The following is a 19,498-nucleotide window of genomic DNA, read 5'->3' as shown; positions in this document are numbered from 1 at the left end:
CTTATTTTTACAAGTCAAAGGCAAAGTGTATGCAAGAAAAACATTAGAAACAAATGTTTCTTGATTTATAACATCCCTTTTCAAGTTTAATAGTTTTATTAGACAAAAAAAATACTTATAAGCTGAACCTTTTTCATTATACCAGTAAGAAAAATAAACAAAAATAAGTGGAGATTGACTGTTAGTCAAATCAGCATATGTATTTGATATCTTTTTGCTTTTATTATTAAAAACGGAATTTTTTATTGGTTTCTTTATTTTAGACAATCCATTTTTAGATTTATGTGGGAAGGTAAAACAGATTGCTAAATTTGTATCTTAACTGAACTCAAAAGTAAAAATAAATTATTTTCATTTTATTGGAAAACATTTGGCCTTCAGTCCAATATTTTATTTTAATGGATTCGAATCTCAAACAATTGTTTTGTATTTTTTTTTTTTTTTTTTTTTTTGCATTAACATTCCAGTTATTTCCAAATCAATAACTTTAATAATTCTCTTATTTAAATTGATTTTATTTTAATCAGTAATTATTTTATTGCATTAAAAAAATTTCATCTCAACTGATGTATCCAGTAAATAAAAAATGAACCCTTTTTATATGTAGATGGATTAAAAAGGGTTGATATGCTAAAGAAATTTTGAGATTCATAGACAAAAACCGAAAAATGTAAAGCAAAGAAAGAACAGGTTTGAACTACGTTAATTGCTTGTAGAAGTCACAAAAGAAAGAAGATTGATAAGAAATATCGATTTTCCTCAACACTTGAGTTATTTTCTGGCTGATAAAACTGGATAAAGTAACTTTTGTGAAATAAACAGCTTTCTCACCAAGGCTGAACTACCAGAGAACCATGTCCAGACAAAGAACATTAGGCACTTAACTGTTATCATTCACAGGGGTAATCTATAGCATGTTATTATTCAAATACAAATAAGGGGGAAAAAAGAAAAAAAATACAATGCCCCAAACTGAGTTTTCTAAATTATGCCAAATGTTAAAAATATTGCTTATCAAAACTGAAAAGGCCAATTAAAATTATCTGCTGGTAATGGGTTCAACAGGGGTGATTTGTGATTGTCACAAATCTGGAGGACGCCTTTACAATTATGGGGAAATGTCTCTTCCTGTTTGAGTAATAGTAATAGATGGAGTCTCATGAAGAAGAAAGTGGGGTATTGTAAATCCATTGACCATTCAAGTACCAGAAAAGTGGATCCTTGCACATTAGAACCAGTAAACATGACAAGTTAAAATGATAATGTATTATTGAGAATTAGGAATTGAATTCTATTGGTATAGGTAGCGAATTCTCCATATAAGTTAATATATAAGTGAGCTTCAGAGACTCCGTTCTGCTTGTCCTTTGGATTCTCCATCGAAGAACTAACCCTTGGACTTTGGGTCTATAACTAAATTTGAAAAATCACCAAAACTCTGCTTTGCTCCCTACCAACTCCACGCAGTTAAAAGACTGACCTTCAGACTTATGATTGAAATTGCTGAACTCGAAAATCAGCCACACTTTACCAAAGAGTACTGTCCAGACATAAATATTAAGAGTAAGTTAAGACTTGTGAAAGATCAGAGTGTATAATTTTTCAAATAATTTTACTGTATCCAAAAACATTAGTCACCAAAATGTTATCTTTCTTTTCACTTAAATGACAGTTGCTCCCCAGTGATACAGATGTTGGCGACCAGTGCAGGACAATTTATCCTTTCAGTTTTTTTTTGTTTTTTTTTTGCAACATGAAGGAAGTGGTGACTTGCTAGACAAGACCTTTCAATACCCAGAGCCTTCAACAGAAATCTGGTGATGTCACCCACCAGAAATTGTTGAAGGACAAGGGGCACATATACCGTCGTTTGCCAGCTGCTGCTAACGAGAATGCTTCGATGACACCTCATTTATCAGCGAAAAAGGAAAATATGCACAAAGAGACAACATGGTGTCTACTTCTGCCATATGCACAAAAGCTGTTGGAAGATTAACATCCAGTTCTGTTATAAGGAATGCCAAGTTGTAAATGAAGCACGACACAATCTTACCAGAGAGGTTTGTTAACAGATAAATTGTTTTCAAGTAATGGCCAACATCAATAACAGAAAAAAAAAAAAACAATTTCCTCTTGCAAACAAAAAAAAAATTAGCAAATCTTTGTTTTTGGATAATAAATAGATAAAGATTTTTTTTTCTAAATCATATTTACAAACAAAAAGTATAAACTATTAAAATTCAGTTAGAAATATTAAGATATTTCAAACAGCAAATTTGAAATAAATTTATTTAAAAAGAAAAAAAAAATATTGGGTTCAATATTATGTGTCAAAGAAAATTCAGATATCTTGCATTTATGATTCTAAAATATTAGTTTGAAGCTTTGAAGTTATGTATTAAGTTTTTATTTTTAGTTATTTCCACAAAAATCCAGTCGAAATCAAAGTAGTTACATTTAGGTTCAGAATCTTATTACACTCATCCCCTTCCATGCAAGGTTTACAAACTATTGGAAGAACTACTCTAAAGACATGATGGGTATTAATTAGCTAGTAGATATGGAAATTGAAGGGGGTTGGTGGGTTCGTGGTAAGGAGGAGGGGAAGAGTGATACAAGTAGGAGGAGGAGTGTAGTTACCACGGGGAATGTTCTCATTGGAAAATGTGCAAATCTGTGTTGAATTGCATGATAAAATTTGTTGTGCCGCGGACTATCCAGACGTGACTGCCTAGAATGGAAAGGACGGGCAATTTGAAAAATGGGGAAAAGGGGAGAAAAACAAATCACATTGACAATCACACCAGCTGCGGAGGAAAAGGTTTGAACAAAAATAAAAGGAAGTGATACAAAAGTCATGACAAAAAAATTGGAAGCTGTAACATTAAAAATAAAAACGTTTGCAAAAAAAAAAATAAATAAATAAAAATAAATTTTATTTTTCTATTTCATAATAAAACACTATTTATATGGATATTTGGAAAGAGAAAGAATTGACTTTACAAAGTTCAAAGTTAGATGAATTTCATGGTCTATGTGAACCATGTTGTTAAATAGCGTTAGGGAGGGTGAAGCACTTTTACCGACACCAGTTGTGACTAATACAAGGAACTAGGATAGCCTAAGAAAAAAAAAAATAACTAGGTGGAAAGCACACTAATTTTATGTCTACAAGGTTGTTAAAGCCATGAAAGATTTGGTAGTGGGTAGAGGAGCATTTACAATAGGAGGACATCTAATATCCCATTATTTAGTAGAAATTTTGTTGCCTAAAGTTAGTTAATACTTGTGAAGCACTAGTGCAACTACTCACAATTTCCCAAAATAGAACAGTTCAAAAGTGTATAATATCTTTTGTTTAAAATGAACTGCTAACAAGCAATCAGTTCAAGATAATAGAAAAAAAAATATTGAAAGTAAAAGAAAAACTACCCATAGCGTGACTATATTAGATAAGGTTCATATTTAATTATTTGGAGTACTTATCTTGAGTGTCATTTTGACAATGTAACCTTTGACCTTTAAGTGCAACTTGTCAAATTTGAGAATCTTCTCAAAATTTCAAACAGAACTTTTTTTTTTTTAATTCCATTTTCACTCCAAACAAGGCACAGTGCTACTTTGATGTAGGGGAGGGGGCTACTATCAAGTACATAAGTTACAGGGATACTATGTAGGAAGATGAACAGCAAGATGTCTGTTCACATTACGCTTGCACTTCTGCATGTCAGTACAGTTGGGAAAGCAGAATCCCGGAAGGGAGTTCCAAAGTCTAGCAGTTCTGGGGAAGAAACTATTAAAGTAGAAAGCTTTCTTACACCTAGATAGCATACTCTTCTTGTTCTGTCATTTCTAGGTAGAAGTCCTAAGTAATTGCAATTGTGTTTCGAGTGTCATCCACACTGAGGATTGAACTTTCAACCTCCAGAGGAGCATAACTTACAGATTTTTACCAAGTACTTAACCATTCATTACGCCATAGGTCCTTGCTGAATTGTGACAAAGATTCCAAATTTCAACAAAATATACCTGAAGGTCGGAGGTTACATCAACCGAAATATTGTGAAAATAGCACTTAAGAAAAATCAGAACATTAGGAATAACAAATCCTCATCAAAAAAATTCAGAAACAAAATTTTTGTTGTATTCTTTCATTAAACGAGATGTAAATTTGTACTTGCATTCTTTAATAGGCCAAAAATTTTAGAAACATAAAAATTGTAATTTTGTTTTATTTTTTTTTTTTTTTGCTATAAGCAGATCGATGTCATACTGAATCTGATGAAAGGTTTGTAAATTTGTGAAGTTTCTGAATGAGACACAGAAATATGACTTTCCCTTATATCAGAGATAAAAATGTTATTTCAATTAGTTAGACAATCATCTTGACAGTCAATTTACACGCCCACCTATCTTCAAAATGAGAACAGGAAACGCCCACCTATCTTCAAAATGAGAACAGGAAACGCCCACCTATCTTCAAAATGAGAACAGGAAACGCCCACCTATCTTCAAAATGAGAACAGGAAACGCCCACCTATCTTCAAAATGAGAACAGGAAACGCCCACCTATCTTCAAAATGAGAACAGGAAACGCCCACCTATCTTCAAAATGAGAACAGGAAACGCCCACCTATCTTCAAAATGAGAACAGGAAACGCCCATCTATTCAGTAATAGAATTTCATTTGCTGAAAAATGTTTCAAGAAAATCAGTTTTAAAATGTAATCAAATAATTGCTTTATAGTAAAATATGCAATTTTGAAAATGAAAGTACAAAACTTGCAGCAACCCTATAAAACAGATTGCTGAAACTTCTTTCTCACCACATTTCAAAAATGATTATAACCACTGAAGAAAATATTAAGGCATTCTGCAATATTTACTTAAAGATAAACATCACTATGCAAAATTTTATACTTTGATGAAATAACTGCTTTTATAGAAAGTAATGATCCAATTATCTAATGATGTATTGAAGCAGTGGTGTAGCTAGAGATATAAGTACCCTGAGCATCCATTGATCTTGACGCTCCCATCCCAGCACTTACAAAAATACACCATATCTGGTTTTCTAGATTGGGTTTGCGATCCTCATCTATGATTTTTCCCTTCCCTTGATTTTCAAATGCCATGTAAAGACAGACTCTTTATGGCAGTGATGAGACAATTCAAGTTTAAGCTCATCACATCCACCACAAGTATGCCGTATATGTTTGCACATATGCCTGTTACTGGTCCTGATTGTAGGCTTGGCATGTAGTGTTCAAATTCTCTTGTTGCTATGTTATTTGTTTTTATAAAGTGCTCTCTTAGAAGTGAAATATTGGGGTAGACTAGACTCTACAAGACTCCCATCGTTCAACGAGCTCAAGAGAAGGAAAGCCGAAACATTAGTTTTCCTCTGCTTATCTTGGCATTGTTTTAAGTTGTTTTGGACTTTTTACTACTGCACTCAAACAGTGATGGTTGAGGAGCAATGCAGTTGAATGTAGTCTCATCGACTTAAAAACATTCTTTGCAACATCATATTTAGTTTAACGTCCATTTTATTTGCTACTTGCATTGGGTGGCTTTAAAAAATTGACTTCGAAACTAACTTATCACTGGTCAGATTTTTATCCTTTCTCCATAGTCTGTTTTTTATTACTTCCTTCAATGATCATTTTAAAATTTTGGTCTTCCCCTGTTAACTGGAACTGCTATCTTAACTGTCCTAATATATATATATATATATATATATATATATACATACATAATTATATATTATATATATACACACACACACAACAAAAAGTCTATATTCCAAGTTTCAAGATGATGTCCATCTTACCATTTATTCTTTCAGCATGTTCAAAATGTTAAATTCTTGACAGCACCATTAAGATTGAGAATCAAAGATGGCGGAACTAAAAAACAGAATTGCAACTATTCTGATTTTTTCAGATTTTTATAATCATGTCCATATTCCTTTTTAATGGTGGGTTCATATTTTTCTGAGGAGTCAGGGCAGAATAGATTAAAAAATTACAAGAAAAATTTTGCGCTACAAAACAGGTGCTGTTAAGAATCAAAGATTTAACATGATAAAAAAATTTTTTTTTTTTAAATGGTAAGATGGACAATATCTTTGAATTTGGAATATATACCTTTTATCATTTATTTGTGTATGCTTTGTAGTTACATTGAGCTTCATAAATCAAAGGATTGGTATAAAGAAAAGATGAAATATAATTGAATAAGCATATTTTTCCTATAAAAACACACAATCCCCAAACTCTTGTCCATTCTTTTAAAATAATCATACTAGCAGCGTTTCCTGTTCTGCACACACCTACCTATACTGTCCAGATTTAATCTGAGGTCATCAGGACTAAACCCATCTTTTCAACTCGCATTACACATCAATCATATTTCTCTTCAGGCATGTAATTTTGATACACATCTCGCTGTTATGATTAAAAGGTGACATTTATCTAAAGAATATTTAGCTGCAAATGACATTTTCAAAGGAGAAGGTTTTTTTTTTAATAATAAGCTATACATGCATGTATCATTTAGAGAAAACTATCATTAACAGTAGCGTATACAGAGTTTATCCATTGTCTATAAACTGAAAGAAGACCCAGTCTGTGTGAAGGTTGAATTCCCATGGTCAAAGGTGTGTATATGTTGGAACTATATAAAATACTTTCACTACAAAGCTACACCACTGCTTAAATGAGGGAGGGGAGGATACAAAGACATTAGTAACAAAGATTTAGAATTAGGTACCTCTCTATTTTAGTTATTTCCCCTAGTTAATAGGAGCATGCGTTGTTTAGAAGTTGGGCATCATGGCAAAACAATGAAAACCTACAAGTCGAGAATTGCAGGAAACTGGACTCTGTATCTTCTTGCAACATGACCGCACCTATAGAGAATCAACATTAAAAGATAGAGGCTCACTGCTGGAGAAACACGCAAAGAATGAACTGTTAAACATATCTAAAGTTTTTTATATCCCATAAGTTCTGTCTGAATTTTAATTCTCTAAAAATGTAACTGTTGGAATGTCTAACATAACTAAATATTTATCTATCATACTAACTGTTCCTACCTGGCATTGCCCGGCAGTGTATTTATTTGCAACTTGTTTTACATTTACACTTTTAAAATATGCTGTTATTTTTAGCTTACTAGATTTTTTTCCGTCCAAACAAAGGGAACTAAGTTTGGTATGGATGAATATAGAGTTACTCAAGTCTTATTTTTATACTTTATTTTAAAATGGTGGCTATATGAAAATAATGCCAATTCATTCAAACTATTTTCTGGAAGGAAATAACTCAATTTTTTTGTTTTTAAGAATAGGCTGCAACGATGAAAGAAAAACTGGTGAAACAAAATTAAATATCGATTTAGTAGGAATAATATTATTGATAAAAATCTAGATTGACCTTATATATATGTGTGTGTGTGTGTGTGTGTGTGTGTGTGTGTATATATTTGAACACTTGTCACTTTATTTCTTAAATGAGGATTAATTATTCGTATTTGGATTCTTCAGACCACTATTCTCATCTTGAGTATTATTTTTACGATGTTTCAGTCAATGTAACTTCCAATCTTCATGCGTATCTTCTCAAACTTGAGAATTTTTATGGAATTTTGAATGAAATCCTTTATATAGTCAACAGAGGAAGCATGCTCTACTTCTTTCAGCCATGAGTGGATAGAAGTCCTAATTCACAATTGCACTTTGAATGTCGCCCATACTGAGGATTGAACTTTCAACTTCCAGAGGAGTTGAAATTAGAATTGAATTTTACCAAGTATCCACAAAGCATAGTGTTCAAGCCTCAGTGCGGGCAGCACTCAAAAGACAATTGGAGTTAGTTCTATGACTTCTATCCAGTCATAGCTGATGGAATGAAAGCATGCTACTGTCATGAATTAAATAAAGGATTTCATTCAACATTCCATACACATTCTCTTACTTCGACAAGATACATGTGAGAGTCAGAGATTACATTGATCGAAATGTGAAAAATAACACTCAAGATGAGAACCGTAGTTTGAAGAATCCAAATATGAGTGTTCAATTTTATGGGAAAAATTAAAATTTCACTGTTCAAACAATTAAAACAATTAGTATCCAAAGAGAATTCAAAGCACATAATGTTCTAGTTTCAATAATAACTCTGCAGCCAAAGCAACTCTAAATATTTACTTAACTATGGAGAACACCTAAATGAAAATGAATATTGATCAGAGTAATATTGACATTTTTACAGTTGCATTCAGACAATTCATGAGGTGTCTCTCATTTTCCAAGATTAGGAATCTTTTCATTGTTGAAAATTAGAAACAGTTGTACGGTTCGAGGAAAACTCCAGTGTCAATTCTTCAGATATTGTACGTTTTTTTTTTTTCTTTAAGTGATGCTACAAGGTCTTCAAATTCAGACTTTCTGAAAAGTCTTCATCTTGAAGGGCGAAATTTGCACTTGTGAATTTTATAAACGATCTTCTGCACATCCATTCTTTTTTAGAAGGTGAGTGAATATTTGGAATTACTTGGGTCGCAGAGGTATCTTTTTGAAACTCAAAACATTATGTGCCTCAAATACTCCTTGAATACAAATTGTTTTGATGACCTTCAGCAATGAAATTTGGATTTTTCCTGTAAAATAAAATTTTTACAAAGTGTTTAAATACATGATACAAATATTTGATTTTTACTATTAAATGTCAGAATTAAAATCCACACAGAACTTATGGTATAATGTGTGTGTGTGTGTGTGTGCGTGTGTGTTTTAATTTTTATGATTTGCTAAAGTATAAACTCCAATTCATTTTTTTAGAATTAGTTATACTAAAGAATCAATTTTAAGAAAATAACATTTTTAAAACGCTCATTACAAAAATAGTTTTATTTCTTAAATTTAGCGGTTAAAATTTTTATTCAGATATTGCACAGCAATAATTTTATGCCATGAAAGTATATAATTAACTAATTATATCAAGTGACTAAACTAATACCAGTAAAAAAAAAAAAAAAAAAAAAAAATGCAGGATATGAAGTCTGGGAACATTTTCAATCAAATAATTAAAAGCTAAAATTTGTAAACTCAAAACTTAATCTTTTTGTCATCTGCAGATGATTTGATTATCCTAACGATAACATGTTTAAAAGAAAATCTTTCTTATATAAGATATTTCAACCAAGTATTGAATTACAAGTTACATGAAAAGTATTTTGATGTTGATATTATTCCTACTTAAATATATTACGAATGCAATGTTTAAAAGCAAGAAATCTTATTTCAAATTCGTATTCAGGCTTCCATGGTTTACACAGGTCTGCGTTTTTTGGTGGCTGCTCATAGATCTGTTTGCCATTCAGTCAGATCAAGAATAAGATCAAAGATTTCAAAACTAATTTCTTTCTTTCTTAAAAATCAAAGTTATTAAGCAAACATGTAAAACCCATTCAGAATCGTATCACCTACTGATGGGACGATGACTAAAGTATCCTTACAGCTATTTTAATGCGTTTAGACAAAGTGTGGAGAATTGCAATCCACCAGATGATTATCTGCAAAGGTCACTGCACTCTAATATCAAAATATGGGATCATTAATCTTTAACAATTTGTCAATGGATTGTCAGTCATAATCAACAGAGTACTATCTAGTATTCATTAAGTTTTGTGCAGACGAAGATGTTGTGAGGGATGAACAGTGATTTGAATAAAATGGAGCAAGGTATGAGCATCAGAGTTATTTACAATTTTACATTGTATCCAGATGTGCTTGCAATGCAAAGGTGCATATTTGGCGCAATAACAAAAAGATTGCTGGGCATCCACAACTGAAACTTAGTGGACAAGTCAGCTTATTTGTACCAAATATGGTTAGATTGTGAAGATTGAGTTTTATTGCATGGGTGGATTGTTTGGGGTTTTACTTGTTTCGTTTTTTAGTGAAGGTGGTGGGAGTTCAACCTTGTATATTCTGTGAGATTGTAGGTATTTATGTGTCTGCATACAATCGAATAATGAGACTTTCCAGTTATTTATATACTTCAGTATTATCGAAGTTATTTCATAAGATTTTAAAAGTTGAACCAGACTAGCATTTAAGCTGACCAATCAAACTTTGATTCTAACTAGAGAATTTTAATTTGTTGTCATGTTATTAGCATTATAATAAAATACAATTTACAGTGACAAAAATTATGTATTCTTGCCTGAATACCTCATAACATTTTTCGATTGTAAAAAAAAAAAAATTAAGAGGAATAATTCATATTTTTAATGAAAAGTAGAAAATTTTTACAAGTCCACAGATGATTCTGTTACTAGCATTTGTTTTCTAGATTCTTTCCAGAAAGAATCCGTATTTACAAAAGGTTGGTTGGCTGTTTTTGTTTTACAGCATATTAACCCTTTTCGGATTATTTAATGGCGAATCCAGTGATTTTGAAGAATTTTTTAATAGAATTTTTTTTTTCGAGTCCGTTTCTATTTAACCTATAGTTGGGACCCTAACAGGTACTACCACTCCGGGTCGGATTGGACCTGGAAGCAATGGCAATTAAAGGGTGGCTCCACACTCCCCAAAGCCCGCTAACTGGGGCCCTCACTATTGGATATAATTTAAGGTCATATCCAGGACCACTTACAAAAAGGTACCATATGGAGTTTGCCAACATCCCTAAATGAAAGTTGTCCCATGGAATGAACTGAATTTGAACATGACATTTCAAAGTTAAAAACCACTCTTACCTCTTTATTTTTAATTGAATATAAAAATAGTTGTCTCCCTTAGAATTAAAATTTTATTTGCTTTTCTGTGTAAGTTAAAAAAAATGTGTAAACAAAAATGAAAATAATTTTGCTACATTCGAGGCACCACCCAGTAAGTGCAGCTAACGTGTTTATAAGTACATTTTGTTTTTAAATATATGATACTGAATAAATACATAATTAGGTCGAACAGAAACGTGCTCATGCTTAATTTGATAGGGCAGAGGATCTTAACTCTTAAGAGATTCACATTGAAAAAAAAAATGTAAAAAGTCAACCATTGTTGCTTTTGCAAACCAAACAAGAATACAAAAAAATATACAAAATTTTCAAATATATCAAAATAAATGCACGTTATATACACCCCCTCCACAGGCAACACACTTTCTAGATATCAAGTGAAATGTTTGGCACAGAACAAAAGATATTCCTAGAAATGAAGAAAAAAAAAAAAAAAGCAGTTATTCGCATCTATTTGTAACCATGGCAACAATCTAAAATACTGACCTTTGTCTTTCGGGCCGAATCTCCCGCTGCGGGCAGAATGGTGGGAGAAGTTTGTTGGTTTGCTCTCTGTCTTTCGAACATGCTGATTAGTCCATGTAGATTACACGGGGCAGGCGCACACAAGAGGGGCGGAGAAGAAACAGCAAGGAGCAAGAGGAACAGAAAACAAAAACAGACATGCAGTGGGTTTGCTTGCTAATAGAGAAGTGAGACAACATCAACAACAAAGCCCTAATTTTAATTGAAGGGCAGCTATCTTCAAATTCTTCCCTTAGCAGACAAAAAAAAAAAAACATTGGAAGCTGTCACAGGAAATAAAGAGTCAAATACTTATATTGCCGAATTTTAAAACTAAAATGCAATTATTTTGGTAAGGAAGATAGTTATGATAGTGACAATCTTAAAGGATTCAAATAATACAAGGGGCATAAATCTTTGCAGCTGAAATTTGACTTATCTCCCTTAAATCATTTGATTATTTACTTGGTATTTTTTTTTTTTTTTTTTTCTCTCTTTTTATATCAACATTTTGGGACCACTTTGCATGGTTCTGTACGTGCTTCTTCACTATATGTGACTTACACATTTTGTCTTTGACCTATATTTTTACATTTTTATTTGGTACTTATATATTAAAATCGAAGCATAAAATTTTGAGTAAAACAAATGATACCTACGTAATTGTGATCGTACAAATAGTAACATATCCAAAAATTATGAAAATCGATAAAATAGAAAAATAATTAATGAAAAAAGTAATTTAAGAAATGAAGTGAAATCCCTATATTTCGCTTTAAAATAGGGGAGATAATTAAGTTCTGTTTACATCACATGACAAATGTAATTCAAAATGTCAGACAAAATTTATTCCCCATATAAACTTTATTGAAAAAAGTTTCCATCAATAATTATTTTTCTCCCTTATTGTTTTCCATAATTTTTAGATATGTTACTATTTGCAACCCAACAATTACGTAGGGTACCATTTGGTTAACTTGAAATTCAATATTTCGATTTTTGAATTTCGTTTGTTCAATACAGAAGCACCTTTTATGTTAATCGGGGTCTTATATGTATTTAAAACAATGTTTGACTCAATTGAAGTTAAATTGAATTACTATTACTTTGTGTTCTTTCATTATATCTGCCTGCCTTTAATTATCCTAGTCACCGATTTTCCTCCTTGTTGCACTTTTCATATTATAAAGATCAAGACAACATTCTGAGCCACTTAATACATCATACAAATGCCATTATTTGCAAAGTTCTAATTCATTCAATTCTTCTCACTAGTGAAGTAGTTAATCATAATTTTTCAAATTTTTCGTCTATTAATTTTATCATTTTTATTATTTTTTTTTTTGTAAGTCCTCCATTCTTAATATAGTAGAACCCCAAGATATTGTGGCTCTATGATACTTTTTTTCAGGTTACAATGTGGAATACAATGTTTTTCCGGTCCCTAGTTATGGCATATGTCCTGCTTTACGGCGTTATTTATGTTATTTGATTATATACATGTGTATTATATACTATACTGTATTTTGTTTCTAATTTTTAGTTCTGTATCCCGGGGTTCTACTGTATAACATTCCAATATCCCTGTCCGGACATTAAACGCAGCCCTGAGTGCAATACTTTATATGAAACCTTAGAATTTTATACATGTTCAAAACAATGTTTGACTCCATTGAAATAATATTTATAATCATAAATCCAATCATTTCACCCATCCCCATTAATATACAAAATTTGATTGTTAGCCTTAAATATATTATCAAAACCAACTCTCAAATTGCTTTATTTGTTTATCTTTTTGTAAATGATAAAATTAGATTTATAAAAATATAAAACTTGGATAAATATGAAATTTATTTATAATTTTGCAACAGCAAATAAGTAAAAAGAAATGTCATGGAGTTTTTTCGTTTTTTTTTAATAATTTTTTTTCTTGTTAATAGAAAAAAATATTTAATATCAGTTTTTTTTGTTTTTTTTTAAGAAATTATAAATGGTAACCATTTTAATAGATTTTTCAACAGTTCTTTATATAAAAAAAAAAAAAAGATGTCTTTCATCCAGCAGTTTATTTTGATTTCTTTAAGAGAATCACTTCATCCATGTCCACATGTGAATACTTTTATTCAGATATTTTAATTTCTTTAAATATCTATTTGCGGTCATAAGATGCATGGGTTCAAGTATTGATTCACTGTATTGAGCTTTAACATAAAATCTAATTTCTACAAAACAAGAATTTACAATTAGAAATCCATTTTAAAGTTAGGTTGGTTATAGCTTTTCCTTTACAGGTAATTTGTGGGCAGCTACAGCTAATAAGAGCCCAGCAAATCAACATATATATATATATATATATATTATATACACACACACACACACACACTAGTACTACCAGATTCCTATTTTTATAATTCATCTTTTATGAATATAGGTTTTGATCCAGGTTTCAGAATTTCTAAATAAAAGATTGATAATTTCTACCATTCGCACTAAGATTCTCATCTGTGTTATACTCACATTTCACCAATGTAACCCTGACTTTCTTCAGTTGAAACTGTTTCAAAGTTAAGAATATTCTAGTTTAACTATATTGAAATTAGGGAGATGGGGTAGATTATTCTCATTATGTCAGCCATGGTCAGGTAGACGTCAATTTACTTTCCCTTAATTGAGTCTTTAGAAGGTCATATAAAACTGATTTTTAACCAAGTGTTATCCATTGCACTACTTGAGTATGGATTTGGAGTCTTAAACCTAATTTTGTCTAGATGTGTAATATATATATTACACACACCATTAATCATTGCAAATTGTTATATACTCATATATACACCATTACTCGTGTTGCAAATTGTTTTCTGGTGTTAAAGGTTTTTGTATCACATTCTGTCTACTTAAGAGACTATTGTTGTCAAACATATGCACCATTTCTTGAGGTCTTATTCTTTAAGATTCTTCAGTCTATAATTTTCCGTTTTCCCTTCATATGTAGACAGATTATACCAGATTTTCCAATTTTCTTCACATATTACAGCCTTTCAAAGTTCTTTCTAGGCTTAGTTTTAATGGGTGGCAAGTCTCATTTTTGTATATTTTGCCACACTTACATGGAATGGCATACAGTTATTGGTCTGGATATTTTTCTGTAAGAAGCTTGACACTGACGAGATATTTGAAAAGTTGAATTACTCCTGAATATTGTCCTGGTATCATACAGGCTACATATGCTCTGAATTTTTTTTAAACAAGCCCTTCAAATATAGCAGATGATGCAGAATTTTCACATCAAAATTCTACGCAGATCCAAGAGCTTATAAGTCCAATGAAAAAGTTCCAAGTTTTAAAACAATGCATCTGAAGAAAGTCAGAGGTTACATCACTCAAAACATTGTGAAAATAACCAAAATTAATGTAATAGCCCGAATAAGTCATTTGTTTGTTTTGTTTTTTAAAATAGCAAAAGATCAGATATTTAAAAATAAATTAATTCTTCCAAAAGAAAATTAATACAGCAGAAACTGAAATAGTTTAAAACTATTTTGTCAGCAGTGAATGAATTAGTATGAATTCAATTTTAGTATTGCTTTTCAAGAAATGAGTTGCATAATTTGAAAAAAAAAAAAAAAAAAGAAAAGTAAAATGCATGCTTCCTGTTAAAACAAGTTTCAGTTTTTTTTTTAAATAAAAATTTCAACTCAGTAAGTTATGTATTTGAGCAAAACTGAACCACATTGCCTTTCTTATTTTGATTAGTTATAAAAAAACGCCTGTGACAACAGACAATGCTTGGTTGACTAGAGCAGCAGACCCCCATACTTACACGAGCAAGGGATGAATTTTGTTTGACACTCATGCTAAAATGTTCAGAAAAATAACAATAACACCAAAAATGACAACAAATATATACAAAAAAAAAAAAAAAAAAAGGGGGTGACAAAAGAAAAAAAAAACAGAAAACATCAAAATAAAATAGTGATGATAATGACAACAATCTAAGTATAAATAAAGTACAAATAAAATTTAGTGATCATGATAACGACAATAATCTATGTATAAAAATAAAAATGGTAGAAAAATAGAAAAGGCAGCATTCTGTCATCAGGCACAGGAAGGTGTTGTGAAAAGTTTTAACAATAGTAGTAGGAGGAGAAGGAGGAGGAAGAGTAGTAGTAAGAGTAGTAGTAAGAGTAGTAGTAGTAGACTAAATGGTTAATATTAACTTAAGGGAATCCTAAAAATGCTGGTCAGCACTATTTTAAAGCAACTTATTGCATAAAACCATATTTAGTTTTTTTTTGTTTTTTTTTTTACAATGCATAATATTCAGTTTGCTTTGGTTTAATTTTACAGCATATCAACTCTTTTCGGGTTAATAATGCTGAATCCAGTAATTTGGAAAAAGTTTTTATGCTTCAAGTTTTTTTTATCTTCAGATATTTATTCAGTGCTTGGTTTGATTGTTTTAAAAAAGAAAACTGGATTTATTTTATTTTTTTTGCAGAACATGATTAAGTTTTGCAACGAGAAATGAAAAAAAACAAAAAAGAATGTTTCATGCATTTTAGGTAAGGAAGCCAGTATCTTCAGACAACCTGATCTGGCAGCACCAGAAAAAATTTATAATTTACCATGGATGTTTTTCTATGCTAACTTGAAAATAATTCAAAAATAGCTCTACCGTTTATACACGTTTACAAACTAACTGGAAGTATTCATAAGGTGGACAAGCGCTCTCTCTCTCTTCTCACCCCCCCCCCCGCCGCCAATTTATCATCACTTTCTTTAGTCAGACTTTTTTTTTTTTTTTTTAAATAAATATTTTGCAAACTTTCATGTTTTCTCTACCAATGCGTGCATAAATCGTTATGTATCCATCAGGAATCCAAGTTCTGGTTCGTCCGCTGACAAAACCACCGACGCAGATATTAATCTATAAAAAGGTTTATTAAAAAAAGAACAGTCGATGAAAAATCAGGACGGGTTACTTGCATGTGTGAGAGAAAGAGAAAGACAAATAGCTTCTTATTAGATTGTGACCTTTCTCATTGGAGATGGCGCCATGGACAAATCTTTTCTGCTCAAAGTGTCATCCGCAAAGAGAGAGAGAGAGAGAGAGAGAATTTCCATCTCAAAGTCATTGTGGTTTCACTGATTTCTGTTCTGGGGGTCACCTCTGATCCTCAAGTGTCACTTAAACTTTTTCATTCAAACAATGGCTCATATGAAACAAGCTCACTTGAGTTTTTACAGTTTAACAGGTCAACTGCGTCTAAATTCCGCTCAGTATGGTCTTGTTCAATTACTTCCAATCTTTTGTTTGGCTGACGAAGCTTCCTGCTATTGAAGATCAATATATTTCTGCAATGGTTTATCCAAAAGGATGAACACTCCCCATAGCCATGACACCATAACCAGACTGTCCTTGGAATAAACTCTAAATGTACCACTTTCAGCAAATCCTCCTACCTAATGTAGGAGTTTGATCAAATTTGACATTGCAGATTCATCTTATCTAATGCTATACAGAATGCATTTTGGGATTTTTTTTAGTATAACTACACTTCTATACCATTTGCTATAGCCCTCTGCAATTAAATGTAAACAACTTTTTTAAAAATTGACTGTAAAAGGAAATAAAGGATAGTCATTAAAACTGACATGTCAAAATAGATTATCATTTTATGTTAAATTGATATGCGAAAGTAATTCCCTTTCCCTCTCAAAATTTTGTTTTCTTTTCCTACAGTTTTTCTCTGGATGTTTACATGTGATCACTTAAAACAATCTCATTTTTCAAATTAGCACAGGGTTTAAGGCTCCAATAATGCTTTTCTAATTCTACAAAATTTTCATTCTTATAAAATCTCATTTTATTAAAGCAAATTTATTTGGCAGGGTATTTTTTTTTTTTTTTTTAAATTTAATTACTTCTACCTAGAAAACATTATCCATCTTAAAAGTCTCTCAAACCAGCTTATAAACTAATGTAAACAAAGTAGGTACTTTTAAATTCACCTCAAGTTAGTGTATAAAAGCAGAGAAAAATGGAAAATTTAGAAAAACATTTATTAAACAATTTAATTTCCTTTTTCTGAGATCTTCGTTGTTAAACAACTTATTAATAAATTTATTAATAAATTTGTATAATTAAGTAACATTCGGTTCCCTAAAGTTTCAAATTAACTTTGAATATTTTTCAAAGTTTATTTTAAAAACATTGACTGGTTATATATATATATATATATATATAGGATGATGTTTCATTTTTACATTACTTCAATCCCAGAATGCATTAGCCATCTTAGAAATATCTCCAACCAGCTTATAAACCAGTGTAAACAAAAGCATTTAAATTCATTTCAAGTTAGTATAGAAAAATTAGTAAATGTTTTAAAGAAAATTAAACATTCAAATTTTCTTTTTTAACATTGACTAGTTTTATATAAATTTTCTTTATTTTCAAAATAGTGCTGAGCAGCATTCTATTTTTTTTTTAGGGATTTCTCCAAAGTGAATATCAACAGACTAAGTGAAGAGTGGTTCTCAAGACCATAACAACTCTAACGCAATGAAGCAAACTATCACAACAGCAGCAAAGCAACAAAAGTCACTGGAAATCAAACCAATATCACAACAACATGGGACGGAGGTAGGAACGGGCGATGGCGATGCAAAGAAAAGAAAAAAGCCAATTGTTAATTTCAATGTAAGCAAGATTTCAATGATCAAAATAATTATAGTTTGTAAACAATCATAAAAAAAGAAATCATTCTTGCTCTCAAACAAAATGTCATGTAAATATGTCAACAAGAAAGCACAATCGATCAACACTTGCATTCAGATAATTAAGATTTTGTTTAAAACTTTCAGAGAAAACTAATTTCTTGCATCTAATCTAGTACCGTTATTAAAATTATCAAGACTTTTTACAAAACAAAACAGATAATTTGGTTTAAGAATGCATCGTCATTATTGAATCCATGAATCTATGTAATAAGAATCTTTTGATAAAAAAGATCAAGATTTAAAAATTAGATAAAAATACTAGCCATCGTCTTGTAGATCACATCAAATACCAATGATTTTATCAGTATTTAACCCTATCAAAACGAGAGCAACTGAAGAAACATTCATTTTGACCAAGGCAGCAGGCTCGAGAATCCTGTAGTGAATATGAAAAAAAAAAAAAAAAACACATTGAAAATATTTCAATTTTTAATGCGTTTTTTTTTGGGGGGGGGGCGCAAAGAAGCTATGGACATGCCAGCCAAAACGTCATATCGAGTTTAGGAAAAACTCAAGTCTGGAATAGTTTACAAAGTAGAGAAAAACCATATAGCTAATAGTTTATTGGTAAAAAAAACTTAATGTTACCAGCAAAACTAGTACTAATTGGTGTAGTCAGTATTTTTTATATCTTATCTTCGTTTTTAGATCCACATTTAGGAGTTGGATTTATTTTTCTAGCTTTTGACATATGTACATTACATAAATCATAGAATATCAGAATTGGTTCTTCCAATCTTATTTTTTATTCAATTGGTTGAGGTGGTGCTCATGTACCTTGGACCTTTAATCATGTACAATACTCTGCCAACACATTTAATTAAACCTTCCCAATGTTCTTATTCTTTGTATGAATTTTAAAGTGATTATTTACCTGTATCAGACTTTTTTTTGCTCAGGCAGCAGTCTATCAAATAGGAATTTTATTTTCCTAAACATCTCTGACAGAAACCTACATGACAGTTTGAATTAGGTGTGATACAATACACTTGTAGGAACTGTTGAATTCCGGTTTTCTCAGTGTCATTTTTTTTAAAAATATTTTTTTAGATCTCTTCAGCAAATAGACATCTTGTCTCATCTATTTGATCTTGGGTGGATTTCGTTTGGTTGCTTTGTGCCATATCAACTCTTTGGGTTATTTAGTGTTGAATATAGTTATTTAGGAAACGTTTTGAGCTTTAAATTTTTTTATATCTTCAAATATTTATTAATGGTGTTTAGTTTGTTTTTTTTTTGTAAAGAAAAGTGTTTTTGGCTTTGCAGAATATGATTGAGTTTTGCAAAGGGAAAAGAAAAAAATAACATTAATGTGTGGTGCATTTTTAGTCAGGAAACCAGTATCTTTAGACAGCTTGATCTGGTAGCACCAGGTGATCTTGGGTAGAAAGAT

The 19,498-nt window shown here is 31.0% G+C and overlaps 1 protein-coding gene across 9 annotated transcripts in view; it reads right to left on the bottom strand.

Annotated features, from left to right (window-relative positions):
• Positions 1-19,498, bottom strand: part of LOC145292962 (kinesin-like protein KIF21A) — a 267,292-nt gene that overhangs the window by 63,440 nt on the left and 184,354 nt on the right. For 4 of the 9 annotated variants that reach the window (XM_080139175.1, XM_080139176.1, XM_080139181.1 and 1 more), the window contains 2 exons: positions 6,860-6,913; positions 2,641-2,731 (listed from right to left, as the gene is read on the bottom strand). In XM_080139175.1, coding sequence (XP_079995301.1) covers positions 2,641-2,731; positions 6,860-6,913 — 145 coding nt within the window. Of the gene's footprint in view, positions 1-2,640; positions 2,732-6,859; positions 6,914-11,298; positions 11,381-15,139; positions 15,174-19,498 lie in introns of all 9 variants that reach the window. The other 5 variants (XM_080139182.1, XM_080139183.1, XM_080139177.1 and 2 more) reach the window with 4 other exon arrangements.

This window comes from Euprymna scolopes, chromosome 14 (assembly GCF_053919585.1).
Source record: "Euprymna scolopes isolate OS-2025 chromosome 14, ASM5391958v1, whole genome shotgun sequence".
In the NCBI taxonomy this organism is placed as follows: Eukaryota; Metazoa; Mollusca; class Cephalopoda; order Sepiida; family Sepiolidae; genus Euprymna; species Euprymna scolopes.
Note: the sequence above shows the minus strand (reverse complement) of the source record. Positions and strands in the feature narration are given on the sequence as shown.